Source organism: Agelaius tricolor, unplaced genomic scaffold (assembly GCF_023055355.1).
Source record: "Agelaius tricolor isolate 1412-34295 unplaced genomic scaffold, bAgeTri1.0.p SCAF_3, whole genome shotgun sequence".
NCBI classification, from domain to species: Eukaryota; Metazoa; Chordata; class Aves; order Passeriformes; family Icteridae; genus Agelaius; species Agelaius tricolor.
The window spans coordinates 47,770,398-47,787,847 of record NW_027269263.1 but is presented as its reverse complement, the minus strand read 5'-3'; the positions used below and the strand labels follow the sequence as shown (position 1 = coordinate 47,787,847).

Genomic DNA, 17,450 nt, shown 5'->3' with positions numbered 1-17,450 from the left:
ATGACAAAAGTGTGTGTTCATATACATGCTAATGCTTTTTTATCTTTTGAATTACAGCAACAATACCATTCAAAAATAGATGACTTGATTGAAGAAACTGTTAAAGAAATTATTTCACTTCTTGTTTCAAAGGTAAAACTATTTACATTTTAATTTATAATGTAGCAGAAAATGGTTGAACTTTGGAGATGTATTCAGATATCACACAGTTTCTCTATATGCAGGAAAATTTTAGGGGACAACATGATTTGTAAATACTATTTGTGCAACTAATACTGAATTTACAAAATTAAATTTTATAACAATTGAGTAAACAATTTCTGCGCAGCCTGCTATTGAAATTAAGTTTGTTTTCTGTCTTTCTGCAGTAGATAGGAATTGCTAGAAGCTTGTCGAACTGGTAGGACTAAATTTTTTCAATATTGTCTTATATAATACTATGTGTTATTTGTTGTTGAATTTTTTACATGAGAACTTTCTTCCTATCATTTAGTATTTAAATTCTGTATTTGGTGGTGGACAATATCCAGAATTTCAATTTAACTTTTTAATGAGATTTTGGTCCACAAAGCATTTAATTAAAAATATTTTATAAGTTGTTGTTCCTTGAAATTTATTTTTTAGGCTTTTATATTTAAAAATAAAATGTGTTTTGACATAAGGACTTGGAGAATAAGTGAAAAAAACTTAAACAATGTCTTGTCTTTCTGTAGCACCTCTATTCCAATAAAAGTCTTAAGTGATTGATCTAAAAAAAATGTTTCCATCCCGAATAGTTTGAAGGGAACAGCAAATAATGACAGAAAAGAAAGATTTTATAAGTTTTGTTATCTGTACATTTCAAACTACCCAGAAATATCTGATTTTCAAAGTAGGATAAATAAGCCATATATTCACAATTTGTGAGTTAGTGACAAAAAGTGAGACTCTAATCATATTTTCATCATGCCTTTATTTTTGCTTGTCACAGCTTGCTGAGGGGGGATTGGGATGGGAATCTGCTTTTTGGATTGACTCCTACTTGAAGAGAAAGGCTTTGTAGAATCATTATAGAAGTTTAAAATAAATATGCCCACTTATTGATAACTGTGTAGAAGCATTTAAACCATTTTTGGTCTAAAGTGAAGTTTTGATGTAAACATAATTATAAGCAGTTCAATTCAACAGTTTCAAGTTTTACATGTTGCCTATCATAGCTCCCAAGTAATCTTCCAGTTTATGGTTTTTGTGTTATCGAAAAGGAAGAGGAAGAAAGGGGAATTTAATCAGAAAAAATCGTGCTATTAAAGGTTAAACTTTTTGATTTTTTTTCCTTAATATCTGAGATTATAAAAAAGGAGGAATATAGTCATATTGTATGTGCAAGAAATTCTAGGGAAAACTGCTGTCAATACAGAGGGATTTGCATTATTAGTTATCACAGTAATACTCGAGGCTGAAATCTCAAACCAGAAAGCAAATATTCCGTGTCATTGGCTGATCACTGGCAGCTTAACCAGGGTCTCCTCACTTGAGATGTGAAATACCAGTGACATCCTGATTGCTTCTGTTTCAAAGCAGAAAGCTTCTGAGGGTACAAAGGAAGGCTGAGGTTTAGCTCTTAGTTTTGGCCAGAAAAAATTGCACATCAGTGTGCATGATAACCCATATGCATTCATCTTTTGCATCTAATATATTTTCACTATTTTCCAGCCTTTACCTCTTTATTACCTCCTTTGTGTCTCAGTGGAATAAGTGTTTCAATCATTGTTTTTAGCTGCAAGTCACTTGTGAAACTGAAAATAATACTTTTCTTTCAGTGAGGTTTTCTTGTTAAGAACTGTACTGGGCAGTTTTTACACAAGACACATCAGTCTAAAGCACTCAGGAATTCACAGGAATAGCACAAAACAGTGAAGCAAAGCACAGTGTGTCTCAGGGTAACCAATTCATAGAACGTGAGGCATGTGCAGAAATGCTTTTACAGTTTCACAAGTCTGTACACTGACATCTCAGAAAACAAGTTTCCAGCTACATAACTGAGCCTTTTGTTTAAACAGACATCCTAGATGCTGAAATGTTTTGCTGTCTGTTATTTTGTGTCCCACTTGTATTGGATTCGTATGCTGGCACTGTGGACACCACATTGTTTATGAAATCAGCCTTTTCCTTAGCCAATCTTTGCACAATAATAATCTTCTCTGCAGAAAGAATCCTTTTCAATCAGATAAAATGAGTTAAAGTATGAACAGCAGCTTCTCACAGGCATGCAACTGCTCAGCAGAAAGCTGGTCTAGTAAAGCGGGCGCAGAAACAACTGCCAGTCTCTCTTGCAATGGGGATTTATTCTTTGATTGGCACCTATATACCAGTGTCTTAATTAATCACTGTAAATATGACAGGTTAGATTGATAAATGACAAATGTAGGTTTGCACTTGCTCCTGCTCCTTGAACTGTTAAGAGCAGGGCTTATTGTAAAGTGATGATCTCAGTTCCTCTGGAGGTGACACTGTTGTGACACTGTTACAGGGCCCATTAACAGCATGCCAGATGGAATTTTGTTCTGTCCTCACACTCATAAAATGATACTCTTGGTTGTGGGAATGACTGTTTTGGGAGCAAGGGATGACTTTTAAAACAATCTTTTTATAAACTGGAAAGCAATTTATATGTGTAAAATAAATGTGCATGAATACAATGGCTGGCAGTTTTTTATGTTATATACTGTGAATTACTTGAGCAATGTAACATTACAGAGGGATGTGAAAAGGGAATTTGTTTGCTTTAAGGCAAATTCTGGGGAGTTTAAACATTAAAGATGTCATTAATGCAATTAATAAGATTTTTTTTTTTTTTTGGTCAGAACAAAAATTTTGTCAAAAACACCTATTCATATCTCTTACTGAGGAGTCACGCTACTCAGACATTAGCAGGTGAAAGTCCAGGGGAGAGAAACCACATCATTCCAGAGACTTTGGGCATACATTTTCTTGCCACCTTCTTGGCCACGGAATAGCAGCTCAACAGCTCATGCTGCTGACAGAAAACCAGTGCTATTACACTTTCAGCTGAAATCTGGTTTTCTGTTTAATAGCAAAAATAAAAGAAACCAGGTATCAAAATCACCACCTTTAGCAATTGTGCTCCATCATCTTTGAAACTGTGGTCCTAGAAAATAACATGTGATTTCTACCCAAAATACATGCTGGGTACACACACTCCTATATTCAACCACATTCTAGAGGCTGCAATGTTGTGTTCAAAGCAGGCCTGCCTCAGGAGACACTTTGGGTTTCTATTTCTGCAGTAGTGCAGCAGTTTCCATCTGTTTGATCAATAAGTGAAGGTGCAGAAAGAAGGTTATCCTTGATTTCAGCACTTCGTGAGGTGGAGAAAGTGATCAGATTTACAGTTCATGTTGCCCTGCTGATCGAGACAAATATGAGGAAGAAAAATTCACATTCTCACTCCAAATATTTAATTTTCACACTGTTCATTTAGATTTTTCTCTGTGCTTCTCCTCCAGGTCGTTTCAGTGTTAGAAGGTGTGCTGTCTAAATTGTCAAGATATGATGAAGGTACTTTCTTCTCATCATTAGTTTCATTCACTGTAAGTGTTTGGATTCTCAAAGGTTCTGTTATTCTTTCTGTGCATAATTCTGAAATTGTGTGCAATTTGTAGTAATAAGTACTTACTGTGTGTTTTATGCTTAATTTTCTAAAGGTAAAAGCAGCTGCCAAATATGTTGATGTTCCGGTAAGTGTAACCCTTTTAGATTTATTTATTCTATTGCTCATACTAATTCAGAAATTAGGGGGGCTTTAGCTCACATTTTTTATTGTTGACATTTTGCTTTCCTACAGAGATTCATTACAGCTTTACATAGAATATTTAAACAGCCACTCCAACCCTGAGAGGACGTTTCATTTCCCTTGTGCAATAAGTAACTCTCAATGCAAACTGTGGAAAGGTTATTCTCAATGTACTTTTCCAGTTGTGGAAGAGTGAGGATTGTAACTTAGATACTCTTTTGTGGTGATAAATTGTTCAAATATGTAGTATAAGCAACAAGTAAAAGCATCATACTTGAATAATATCCATTATTTCTTGATTTCTTACTTCAGGACTCAGGTCTGCTTGTTTAACCCCTTGCTTGCTCAATCCCTATTTGATTTACCATTGGTTGTGCAGTAAGTAAAAAAAATAAAGGGGAAATTGTTGGAGCTCTTTTATATGTAAAGGCAAAATTCGGCTGTTAAAATATTTTTATTAGAGTATGAGATTAGAATATCTTTTCTTTAAATAAGCAAAGTTATGTAACATTGTCATTTTCACTGTCAATGTCACTTGTTCTCTCATAAGTCTGCATTCTCGTCCCTTTTTAATGCAGTTCTAAAAAAATCTTGTTTTCCAAGCACAGCAAAAAAAGACTACAATTATTACATAAGTGAAAATTATTTTTTAAATGAAAAATACTAAATTAAAATATAGATAAATTCCAGATATGCTAAACCGTGTGGTGGCCAGCAAAACCTTCAGCAGTTCTCTCTTGAAAAATGCAAGCTTAAATAATTATTTTTTAACTGAATTATTTTTCAGTCCATGCATGTTAAATAAAAGGAAAAATCTCTGTTTCTGGAATTTGTTATTTTGCTGTCTTTATATTTGTTTTATTCATAAGATAAAGTGTAACATTTCTGTTGTTTTCAGATAATGTTTTCAGACTTTTTTTTTTTTGCCTAGGTATTTTTTACCTTTGTAAGTGCTCTTTTGTTTTATAAAAAAGATAAAAGTAGGCTGTCTTTCATTCAAAGGAGTGACCTCATATCAAATACAGTTAATTTAGTTTACCTTTTGTTAATACATTGTGCTGTGTAGCTGCCACAAAAGGTCCTTGTTGAGGCACCTAAGACCCAAAGGCCTAAAGAAAAATTAGTGGACAAACTAGAAATTCATTCAGGTAATATGGAAAACTCTCCAAATTACATATCTATGAGGAGGAGACATCAAAGTCTTTTACCATTGGCCTGAATACACTGATGTTGAAGTTCAGAATAAAAATGAGACTGAAAAATACCTTTGCCACCAGCTCAGTGGGATATTACAAATCAGTGCTACAGGGATGCACCCACTGTTCCAGAGGAAGAGGGAGGCAAGCAGGGAGAGCTTGCTGGAGCCCCACTGCCCTTCTCACATTCACTGAATGGTGGTGCTTGGCTTGAAGAAAGCACCAGATTATTGACAGGCTATCAAGATCCTTGCATTGTTACAATATCTTCATTTCCAAGCTTTCTCACACACCTTTCCCACAGCCAAGCATTTCAACTGGACTTGTAGTCCCACAGCTGTAAGCTACACATGTAAACTGTGCTTCGGGGAAGCTGTGGATCTGACCAGGCAAAGATTTTCAAATTCAGGAGGTCTTTTTACCTCGACTGAAAGGTTTTCATAGGCTGGCGGTTAGCTTTACTTCTTCACATTCTTTCGTTGTGAAGATGCAGTTGAGGCCAAGAGCCCTTACTGACAGCAGCTGTCCAGTCTGAATAGGGCTTAAAATCACCAGATGTCAAAGCAAAAAATTCCAGCTGTAAGAGGAGGCTGAAAGTCGTCACATCACAAGGTCATCACCTGGGCTCACAGCTGAAGTGAGAAGTGGAGTGAGGGGCAGCACACAGGGAGGAATGTACACCGAGTTCTTGGTAGTGTGACAGTGACCTAGCAACCCTACACTGGGCTAATTAAATGCCTCATGGTTTTATTTTGACCTGATATGTTGTAAAATTTCTTCTTGTCTTCTTTCTTCTTCTTCTTTCTTACCATATAGCTGCATGTGTGAAAGTTACTTAAATGGACCACTGTCAGCCCTTTGTTTTGATGTAGTTGCAAATATGTGCAGACTTGCACGTGCTAGACAATGGCATTCTGCCCCTGTGCCCCACCTCCATCAGAGTGAGATCACTTGGTGCATCTAGGGGAGAAGGCAGGGGGGCTGGGGGGGACAAGGGGTTTGGGAGGGTTGTTTGAGTGTGTGGATTTGACAGTTTTTCATCTTTGACTACCAGGATTTGGCAAAGAGTGAAATATATGCTGGTTTGTACTGAAATAAAAAAAAAAAGCTAACTAGACAAAAAAGATGTTGGAAGAAAATGAAGGTAGTACTGAGCAAAATGTTTTAGAGGGAGGATAAGAGGCAAATGGGATAAAAAAGTTAAATAAAATAAATAAAAATAGTAAATTATTCAAAAGGAAGGAAGACATCCCTGGATGATTTTTAGTCATTTTGAGGAACAGGTTAATTCTATTAATGTTGAGAGAGGCTTTAGACAGTAAATAGTTGGACACAAAGGTGCACACTCCCTAGATAGCATCTGCCAATTTCTCAGGACCAGGGTGGGAAAGATAGACACAGACTTGTGGTTCATTTGGCAGATAGGTTGGTAAAAATGCTACCTACCCTTGCTGTCTACCCCTCTATTCATTATTCTTGCTAGAGAATTATGATTAATTACATCCAAGTGAAGACCAAAAAGAAAGTGGTTTTGTGGGGTTTTTTAACTGTTTGAGAAAACATGCAATGTAAGCCTCCATTTTTCAGAATCCCCTTCAAGAAGTGGGACATATGCAGTGCCAAGGAGCTCTCATTGCTTTCTCCAGCTCTGCATAGAGGGCTGTATGGACACTACCTATGTTTTGGTAATTGAAACCCCGACAGAAATAATAGCAACAGTGTAAAATTACCCAGACTAGGGAGAATAACAATGATGTCCTGTGATTTCCTAAAAATAATAGTGAAAAAATCTAGTTGCTGTTATGCTCACCTTATTGGTAATTGTCACAGTATGCAAGGCTCTGCAGTGGAAAAAAATGTGGCTGCTGTGCAGGTGGAAGAAACCAAATGTTTGGAGGAAAATAACACAAATGTTACAAGTAGTGCATGAGGGATGACATGGGTTCTCTTTTTCATGTGATGTTTTGATAACTGGGAATGCAGAAGCTGATTTAAATAGACAACTCATCTAAATCCACTATAATCCTTTGTGAGTTTCTCTTAAAGTCCAAGCAATCCATAGGAGATGGAGAAGTACAACCTAATATATTTCCTTATTTTAATATTCTGTTCACAAAGCCAGTTAATTAATGAGAATAAGGAAAGAATGCAGTAAAATTGAGGTTTAAAAAAAGAATGCTGTTAATCTCAAATGATTATTATTCCTTAATCATGTAGATAATTTCGTTGTGTTCAATTTCTCATCATGTAAGTCAGTTTTGCATACAAATAATTGTGTCTTTGGCTGGTCATTTCTACACACATTTGCTGCATTGTCAAATACAACCATAGCAATTACTCATACAAATTGAGCATCCAGTTACATGCTCATGTATATACTGCTTTTTGTTCAGAAAGGTATGTTTAAATCCCTTTGTAGGAGCCAGTAATCTATGCCAGTTACTTAGAGGGCACAGAAGGAACCTAATCCTCCCTCTCTTCCTATGGGCCACCTGTCATAGCAAGTGCAGAGGGGCCATTTGAGGGAGCCAGGGCTGACAGCAGTGCACAGCTTGCACAATGCCAGCCCTCTCGCTCCGCTCCTGCCTTTATGTGGGGATCAAAGGTATGAAAAGGGGCCTCACACATGTGCCAGCATTTGACTTATGGGGTCTTGGAGAGGCCAAAGAAGGAACTCTGCCTCCTACCAGGCAGACACACATGGGGACCTTCCAGATACCTTCATTTTCAGATAGCACACTTGTGTTGCATGGCCTCATCTAGCTGATTTTAAGAAGCAAAAATCTTTTTGAGAGAAATAAGTGTTTATTCAGGTGTGGCCATACGATGCTAGTCAATTTTAAGGTGGATTTTCTTTTAGAACTCTATTTTTTAAAAAAGACCACGGAAGGGGTATTATCCTTACACTTAGGGCTTCTCCTGGCTTTCTCTTCCTCTGTATACCCAGACCTGAGAACTGGCCCTTCTCTTTTCCAATCTGTGAAAGCAGGCTATTGTGGAATTGGAGGGAAAGCCCTACGGCATCTGTTTTAAGTCAGCAGTACTTTTGAGATACCTCTTAAATGGCAATCAGAAGGATGACTACTAATCAGTAGGAAAGCTAATATATAAAATACAACTTTATGGAGGAAAAAAAGCATATTTTAATACCAAGTTTTTCATAGGGGCTTTAGTGTTTTTTTCACTAAGAATCAAAATCGTGGTGCAAACACTTGCATGCCTGTGTTTCCCCATGTATGCAATGAAACTATATGTACACAAAAAAGTGTTTTTGTAAATGCTTGCAGAATCAGTTTAAATTTTCCATGAGACTTCTCAAAATACAAAATCTCCTCTCTGCCAAAGTTGCTGTTTCTTTTAAAGAGCATGTTTTTAAGGGAGAGAAAATGCTTTGCATTTTTTTCATTTAAACAAAACAATTTCTTTATAACCATGTGAAATTAAAATGTTACCTTTATAATAGGCTGATTATGCAAATGGTGCACCTTCCTCCCTGGCTTATGTATTTAATTTTCTAAGAAAACATGGGGATGATGATCTAGCCATGGATACAAGTAGTTTTTATTCCAAAAGTATTTTAATGATATTTTAATTTTGTAATTCCATAGCCCAGTGATGAGCCTTGCAGTATTTAGAGAACTTTCAGGCAGTGAAATTTTCCAACATGCTTTTTCATTTTGTGGTGGACACTGAATAAGGAGCTCCCGAGTCCCTCACAATAGCCCCCCCCCCAGCTCATCTCTCCTTTTCATTGCATTGTTACAACCATGCTGTAGTTAAAATGACTCCCTCCAGGATGCAAGGGATGGGAAAGAGGTGGAGAGGAGAGCAAACAGAGAGCTGGATGGATTTTGTTATTTTATAGTTAGTCTCTAGTATCTGTTCTCATCTTTGGAACATTAATGCCTTGGCAGGAGAGCAACTCAGTAAAACTAGTGTAGTGGGTTGAGGCTGGTTTCTTGGTTTTGGTAATATAAGTTCATTTAATACTCTCTAATGCTAAGAAATGTTCTGTGACAAAAGCCAAAGTGAGAATAAACATAACTCAAGTATTACAAATGTACATGATTTTCCCTGAGATTTATGCCAACTGTTGCGTTACAAAATGCTGTTCAGAAACTTAGGTGTACCTTGCCTGTAGGAAAATGCCTAATATTAGTGGCAACATTAAACCCACTGCAATCTTTCAGCAGCAAAATATTTGAATGCCTGGAAATTAAGGCAATGCAGCATTACTTTTCACTGAGTGCTTCAGGCAAATATTGCCAGCGGGAGCCACGCATGTAATTTATAAAACAGCTTCTACAACATCTTGGAAACAAATAATATATTTTAACATTCAAAATTTGCCTCCATGTTAAATAGACACTATGATACTGTTTTCCTGTTCAAATGGGGAAAACAAGGCTGTTTCTTCTTTATCTGAATTTATTGCTATGAAAAAGAGCCTGGCAGTAGGACCCACCTACCAGTGAATAGTAAGGGACAACCTGCACCTGTGGGATTAGGTGCAGCAGCAGGAAGTAAGAGCACTTGCAGTATGTAATTAACAAGGATTTTAATTTTTTTTTCCCCAAACAGCATGTTCATCTTGCCAGGTTAACTAGTGATTAACCCTAAAAAAGAATGTGCTGAAGCCTACACCCTTGTTTAAACTCATTCACTCGCCAGTGTATTCAGTTACTTGTGTAACCAGCGACAAAGTAACCCTATTTACAACTCTTAATTTCCTGGTATTTTATTTGATGTCTTTGTGTTTCCAGTTTCTCTATTCATCTCTTTGTCTGGTTCTCTTTCATTTTCAGATAGGCAAAACAGCTTGTCTGCTGTTCTGAATAAAACAAACTTACAATAACTTTCTATCTATCATAAAAAACCCACCTTTTTTCCTGGGGAAACTTTCACCCAATATTTTTTTTATACTTACCTGGATAACATACCAGGTTACATTTTTCTCCCAAAGATGTGCAAATAACTCTCATTAACTTCAGCAGATGTTCTGCCAGAGATTCAGAGAAGATTTTTTTATTGAGTATGGCTGTGGAGACTGGAATGCTTTAGTCTTTTCAATTAAATGCCCCCTATGACAGTTATTTAAAATATATCTCCATTTCTATTTGTTTGTTTTCTAAGGCACATGAAACTTCTTGTTGTTGTTTGTTTGTTTAATTCTGTGTTAACTTGGATTTTTTCTGATGCTTAATAATTTAAAGCAGATCAATAAAGAATAGTGTTATCAAGGGTTACCAAATATTACATAATCCCTATAAAAAAAGTTAAAACATTAAATATACAGCATTAAAGCTATTTTTATTTTTAAAATAGTTTTCTTTTCTTTTTCCCCTTGTTTGGAGAAAGCAAATAAGTCCAATTCATGCAATATGAAAAGATAATGAAGAATTTGATGTTCTGTTGGTTCATTCAGTGTTTAATGTGTACTTTGCCCACTATGAGCAAAGATGATTAACCTTCAATGATTTTGGTGAGGTTTAAACAGACATACTTCAGAGTATTGATAATCTGCCTTACCCAGACTTACTTCTACTGAAGTCAGACACTGTTTAAAAGGAAAATTAATTTTTTTTCCACAGCAATTTCAAAGATAATTATCCTGCACACATTAAGAAGGATGAAGTGTTTAAAAGAACTGTAATTCTAATTGGTAAATGTCACCAGCTGTTGCAGTTACTCTTACTTGTGTATATTCTTTTAATGATTACACTCCTGTGCCACAAGCTACATGAAAATATATTCACTAGGTGTGAAATTCCCATATGTCACAGCTTCAAGACTAGGTAAACATCTCAAAGATAAGGGAGTTAATGCTGATGGGAAATGTTACTTTTTTTGCTTTGGCTGTCTGCAAGATGAACATTTTTTATTGAACTTAGTAAAAGAAAATACTGTATTAATTGCAGAACCACTAGGTTTTAGAATTCACTGAAAGATTCATTAATACACTCAAATGTATATCTTCAAGAACTATAGAGAGCCTTTCATTTACTAGATTATCTCCTTCACCCATATCTGGAGATTTCAAAACATTTAAATATTTTAAAAATATTTCAAAATATTTTTCCATTATTCCTCCAAGTTAACTCTAGTCTAATTCCTGTAAATTCTGTATCAGGTTTCAGAAAGTTTATAAGGTTTCAACACTGATTGTATTCTCTTGTGCCATCACAAATGAGTATGCTAAGGTAAAATATGGAGTTTTCTGTTTTAAATCTGCTTCACTTTTTGATTTGTCTTAAGAATTTCTATCACATTTTCGTGAAGGTACTTTTTTATGAAGGAGATTTATTAATTTCTGCAAATCAGGTTTTCCAACAGAAAATGTTTTGTCTATTGAAGTCTTAGATTTTTTATTCTATGCTTAGGATTTAGGTGTGTAATGCAGATATAAATATCAATGGTCCTGCTTTCCTCTTAAGAGTTTCATCTAAGCATATATAGATGGGATAAGTTTTTGCAATGAGCTTTCATTGCTTCTGGAATGACCAGTCCAAATGTAGGAGATATTTCAGTTTTTCACTATGAGTTTTGGAGATGCTACAGGCATGAAAGCTGGCCATCATTCCACATTTAATGGTTACTTTTAAAAAATGAAACTGCCATATATGCGCGTGTATAAATGAAAATATTTTTATTTTGGAACATATTCTTCTATATGTTGGTGGTAGATTCAGGGAAAAAAGAATTGAACCTCATAAGCCAGGAGGTTTCACTCACTGCAGCTTTATGGAAAGAATGCTGTCATCCTGTTACTGTAATAGGATGACAGCAGTTTCTGGACAAGTTTTAGTGTGGACATGTTGCACTGCTCCTTCCCTCTTGTGCTCAGACCTGTTCATATAAATTACAAAATATTACATACAAGATAATGAGAAATAAGAAAAAAAATAAAGTTGAGTACTCACTTGCAGACTAGAAAGGAGGCCTAAATATAAAATAATATATTAATATTTTACTATATGAGCATGTTCATGCATACAGGCTTTTAATGTATGCTAAATATTTTACTGTGTTATTCATATCCTATTTTCAGACAATAACAGTTTTTTTTGAGAAATAGACATGTCTTATGCTTGGGAATTCAGGGGCTGGGTATAACTGCTTTTGTCCTTCTTCCTTAGAACTATTAATTATTCTGTCTTAGCAAAATCTGCATCCTCTACAAATGTTAAGGCCCATGTTAAAACTATAATACTATACTATATACTATAATACTATAAAACTAATACTATAAAGTATTATAAAACTTAACATTCTTTTGCATGCCAAGAACATTATAAACTATTGTTTGGGAGTAAGTAATACTTTAACAAGCTCGTTCATATAGAGGGCATTTGCAGAAGACTTCTCAAAGTGCCTGTGTGCATTCTTGGTTCCAGTTAGAAAAATGTGAACTCCTTAGCAACTTTTCATACACTGGCATTTAAAGGGCAAGGTGCAGGCTGTTATTGTGTTATTGTGGAACAACTTTTCATGACTGCAGAGATCCAGAAATCACAGCTGGATTCTGGAGCAATTCAGAGGAGAGAGCAGTTTCAGCCGCCACTGTGCCTGCACAGCTGTAGTACCACATGCACGCACCGTGTCCTAGGGGGTGTGGTATAAAAATTATGCCTGCTCTGCTATTCATACAGAACTTCTATTGGTACAGGAAGGGAAAAATTTTGGTCCTTGCTCCTCCCCTAGCCATCCTCTGGGCTGACTGCACCAGTGCAACAGTTTACAAAATATAAGCATACAGGACTACACTCAAAACTGCCTTTTTATGCCATTGCTCCCAGGGATGTGCTTGAGCTTAGCTTGAATTGCAGTTAGTTGAAGCTTACATCAAACACAAAATTCAGATGTACACTGGAAGTAAATTAGAAGAAATCTTAGGCAGTGAAAAAGGAGCTGAATGCTTTTTTAAGTATTTTCTGAATGTGATAGCAGGATTTGGATCTCCACACTTGGGCTGGAGTGGCTATCTATGAAAGCCTCACTATCAAAAACAGGGGAAGATGTCCAAGTTTGGCACTGATGTTTCCAGAGCTAAGACTTGATTCAACTGCATATGGCAATGTAGATTTATAACTCAGAGCTTCCATAAATTACAACATGTAGAACTACCTTGATAGTGAAAGTTCATGAACATGTTAACTAACCAGAATTCACAGAAGGTATTGTTAATACAGTTTGTACATCTATGAACATTGTAACATTTGTTTTCATTATGCTTAACTTCTTTTAAGTCTCAGTTTTTGAGGGGTTTGTCCTTCTGTTCCCATTACTTTCTCCCTTCACTTTTTTTCTTCACAGAAACCAGGAATGGATCTGGCAGACACCTACATTATGTTTGTTCGGCAAAACCAGGATATCCTTCGAGAAAAAGTCAATGAGGAAATGTACATAGAGAAGTTATTTGATGTAAGTAACTAGCCTTGCAAAGTGTCCTTGTAACACCACTACATCAGGAGGGATAAGCTGGACTTTGATGGTGTTCAGCAAGCTGTTTAGATATTCTTCTCTGTTGATAATTTTTTTTGCTCATATTTTCTGTGTGAAACTTAAGTGCTAGAGGACAAATACAATTGGTCAAATATTATTATTTGAAACAGTAACTTTTCCCACTGTGAGTAGTCCAATTATATTCCATCTTTTGATTTTAATTTGTTAATGGAGAGGATTGGATTGGTGTGGCTTGTGGATTCCATTGCAGACCAAATTTTGCTAAATTAAGAAAATTAGGAATTAATTACATATCCCTGCCTGCTGGTATATAGAAAGAGTACACAGATGCCAGGTACATCTGTGGGTTTGGCTGGTACTTCTGCAGAATGACTTTTAGAATTTTGTTTTATGGATTTCCAGTTTAAGACTTCTAATTTCTTGAAGTTGACATTTATAAACATTTACTGAATTTTCAAACTCATTTTCAAATTTCTAATCTGACTTCTGCAAGTTTAGAGTAATCCTCATCCTCAAGGTGCATGCAGTAATTTTCTTCAGCTTTGATAACTTCTGCAGCCTTCTTCCATTCATTCCTTTGCCCTGATTCCTCATCTTTTTGTTAGAAATGATCACATTTCAGTTCATTCAAGTTCTGACTACTAATTTATGTCTAGTATGTCCTTTTTTTAATTGGCTGAAGGGGAAGCTGTAGACAGCTGAAATAGTACCTTCTGTATAAATTTAAAGCACTACACATGTAAAATATATGTAAAATAAAAGCTATTTAACTATAAGATGAGCTCAGTTTACATGACAATTATCTCAGTCACAATTACATAGGAATTTGAACAGGAAAAGAAGTCATCTCTAGCACTGTGAAATGGAATTTATTACAAAACTAATTCTGGAACATAATATAGACTTTGAAATGTATTTATTTGTGTCATCTCCTAAGTATTTTAGGAAGCTTTGCTGGCAGTTTAATTTAATTATGCAAGTTACAGCAAATGTTTTCATAACAGCAATTCACAGCCTTTACTGTGACACTACAGTTGTGGCAGTCACAGAAGGTCCCATAACATAGAGTCTCAGCCATGGTATGTCATGTCAGTGTTTGTTGTTTGTTAGGCTGGGTGGTCAAAATAAGACTTAACTCTCAGATTTTATATTTCCAGACACTCCCGGGCATCTTTACAAAACAAAAAAAAAAAGTATCATCTGTTTTAATAAGCTAAGTGCTAATATGTGTGAAAAGAATGATTTTATAAAAGCTTTGATGCCCTGCAGGGGTAGAAAAATTATCATCCATCCAGCTGGCACCTTCATAAAGTACTAAAACCGTATTAGCAACTTCTGCTTCAGTTTGCTTTTGCAATGAATCTGCAAGCATATGTTTCATTTTCAAGTTTCTATTTTTTTGTTTTTCTTTGGGGTTATTTTTGCTTATGTTGTCATTTCCTGAATATTAATAAAATTATCTGCCTAAGGCCAAATCTAACTCTCACTGGAGAGCCCACATTGACTTTTTTGATGTAGTGGGATGGGACTGATTTTCACTGTGTCAATGTGGGGCACTGGCCAAGGCCTGGGCATGGGTCTGGGAGCTGTCAGGGGATCCAGCACAGTTCCTGGCATGATTTTGGCTTAGCACTAGCACACAGACAGGGCTTCAGTAGGGCTCAGTTAACATGGGTTCAGGACCTCTTCTGAATTTCATTTCAGCAATTAAGCTTTTCAGCACTAGAAGACATCTCTTGTATGGACACAAGTTCTGATACAGCACTTGCCTTTGAGTTTGCAAATTCTTTTCTATCCCCTTTTACTCAGTAGTATACATTGTATGCTGCTGTGACCAATGCTTGTATCTGTAAGAAAAGAAAAAATATATACAAAATGTGTATTTTTTGTATCAGATACCTATTTGTGTCTTTATTTTTCTTTCTACATGCTGGTATCACATTTCTATGTAACATCACACTGGGAGATATTATTGATTGGACAGATGCAGCATTAAAAAAGCATTAACAAATATGGAAGTTCATAGCATGCAGAAATGTAAAACAAAGTCATCTCGCTCTGTTAATTCGCCTTTCCTGACACTAATTCAGGTTTAGAACCTTATAACTGAGCAAGATTTTGCAAATTATTTTTGAAGGTTTTTTGGATTATTGTTATTATTATTATTTAGGGAAACCTAGGTACTCTTTTTATAAATTCAAATCTATCAAGTTATATTTCAATAGAAAGAATAAAATATATTCACTTTTTTATGGAAATGTACTTGAAGCCATTGGACTGGCTAGAGCTGGAGATCACAGTTGCTTTCCTCTTAAAACACATTGAATTAGTATCAGCTAAGTAATCATCAGCACATTGAAAGAGAAAAAGTACACTTTCCTGTGCTTCAGCCAGGGAAATACCTCATCCAGAATAACAAAAAAACTGACTTTTCTGTGTGCTAGAGGTCTTAGTTATAAATATAGAGAAGATCAGGCCTGAGACACTATTTTAACCCCACAAAAATGTATAATTGCAAACTATTTATGTCCAGATATCACTAACTTGATCCAGGGCTGCTATATGCTGCTAACAGCTATTAGGGTGACCAAGTGAACAGCTTGTCTGTCACACAAGTTATGTGCACAACAAAGATAATTTAAATTTAAGAATAATATTGATACAAGTACAAGTGCCTGAAAGTGAGTCACAATATGTTAAAGCTAGGAGTTGTAACATTTTTAATCCAACTGGGTAGTTTCAAACTGGAGAGAAGACAAAAAAATATGTGGTGTTTTATGGCAGTGTTTGGTAAGCCTTTAAATGCAGTGCCCTGCTAAACAAAATATGAACTTCAGCTTGTGATATGAACCCTTAAACATGAAAGAGGTTCAAATCTACGCTGACTTTGACTGGGCTGGTAGTTTTTTCAGCACCATTTTTAAACCATTTCAATCTTGTGCTTCAGTGTATCTGCTGATCATGCAGCAGAACCAATGTGGGGTTTTTTTTCCTTCATTTCCACTGAAAATCTCAGCTCCTGGATACATTTCATTATGACCTCCTCCAGAAAGACTACAGACAGCAGGCACTGTAATATGTCCAGGTGCTCCTGGCAGCATTGGTCTCTCCCAGGTCGATGTGCTGCCTTCCTGTTCTCAAAACTAGTCACCAGGTTGGAAGTCACAAAGATTTTTCACTTGGTCAGTTTATCAAAGACATGGGAATTTATGCCTCCCTTTGCCGGATGGGACATGGTCTTCTTCCTAAAATCAGCTGATAATTTTGCTTGTCAAATTCCTTCTGTCACAGGGATTCAGGACATTTATCTCCTTCTCTCATGCAGTAACAGCCTATAGTTGAGGGGGCAGGGGGGATGGAGAGTAGTGTTTATTTGTTTTTAACATCACAATTCTTAAAGAGCACTTGTAATGTTTATAATCTATTGCATATAGCTCTGCAGTAGCTCTGGGTTAATGTTTTAGAAACAGTATTTAACATTAGTTTTTTTTTTTTTGTAAATAATTTTTTAAATATTTGTTTTCAGAAAAGGCAATAAATCAAGTTGGTGAATGGAGAAATTAAATATTTAGAATATAATTGTACAAAACTAGAATAAATAGAGAATATTACTAATTATTATTAACGCCTCTCTTATTTATAAAGACAATCCATTTCATGGATAATGTAAGAGCATCTGTGCAGCCTACCAAAAAACAGTGCTGTGTATCTGATCACAAAATTATCAGATATTAAAAATACCCAACTATGAAATTCCCATGGGATCTGGTTCTACCTTTTCAAAATCAATAGGCCTTTTACGGTTAACTTTAATAAATGCAGTGCTGTGTCCATAAACATGCCAGGTTATTTCCATTGCCTAGACTTAGATTCATGTTTCTACTAGAATTTTTAAGATGGGACTAATAAATCTTGAGGATTTTAATATATATCAGACTTGTAAATTAAAAACTATTTCCTTTAAACAAAATAGGATTTTGTTGACAAACCTCTTGGAA

The 17,450-nt window shown here is 35.7% G+C and overlaps 1 protein-coding gene across 9 annotated transcripts in view; it reads left to right on the top strand.

The window, feature by feature from the left end:
• Positions 1 to 17,450, top strand: part of CADPS2 (calcium dependent secretion activator 2) — a 284,338-nt gene that overhangs the window by 249,506 nt on the left and 17,382 nt on the right. For all 9 annotated transcript variants that reach the window (XM_071423750.1, XM_071423752.1, XM_071423747.1 and 6 more), the window contains 4 exons: positions 58 to 132; positions 3,507 to 3,590; positions 3,705 to 3,737; positions 13,303 to 13,410. In XM_071423750.1, coding sequence (XP_071279851.1) covers positions 58 to 132; positions 3,507 to 3,590; positions 3,705 to 3,737; positions 13,303 to 13,410 — 300 coding nt within the window. The remainder of the gene's footprint in view (positions 1 to 57; positions 133 to 3,506; positions 3,591 to 3,704; positions 3,738 to 13,302; positions 13,411 to 17,450) is intronic.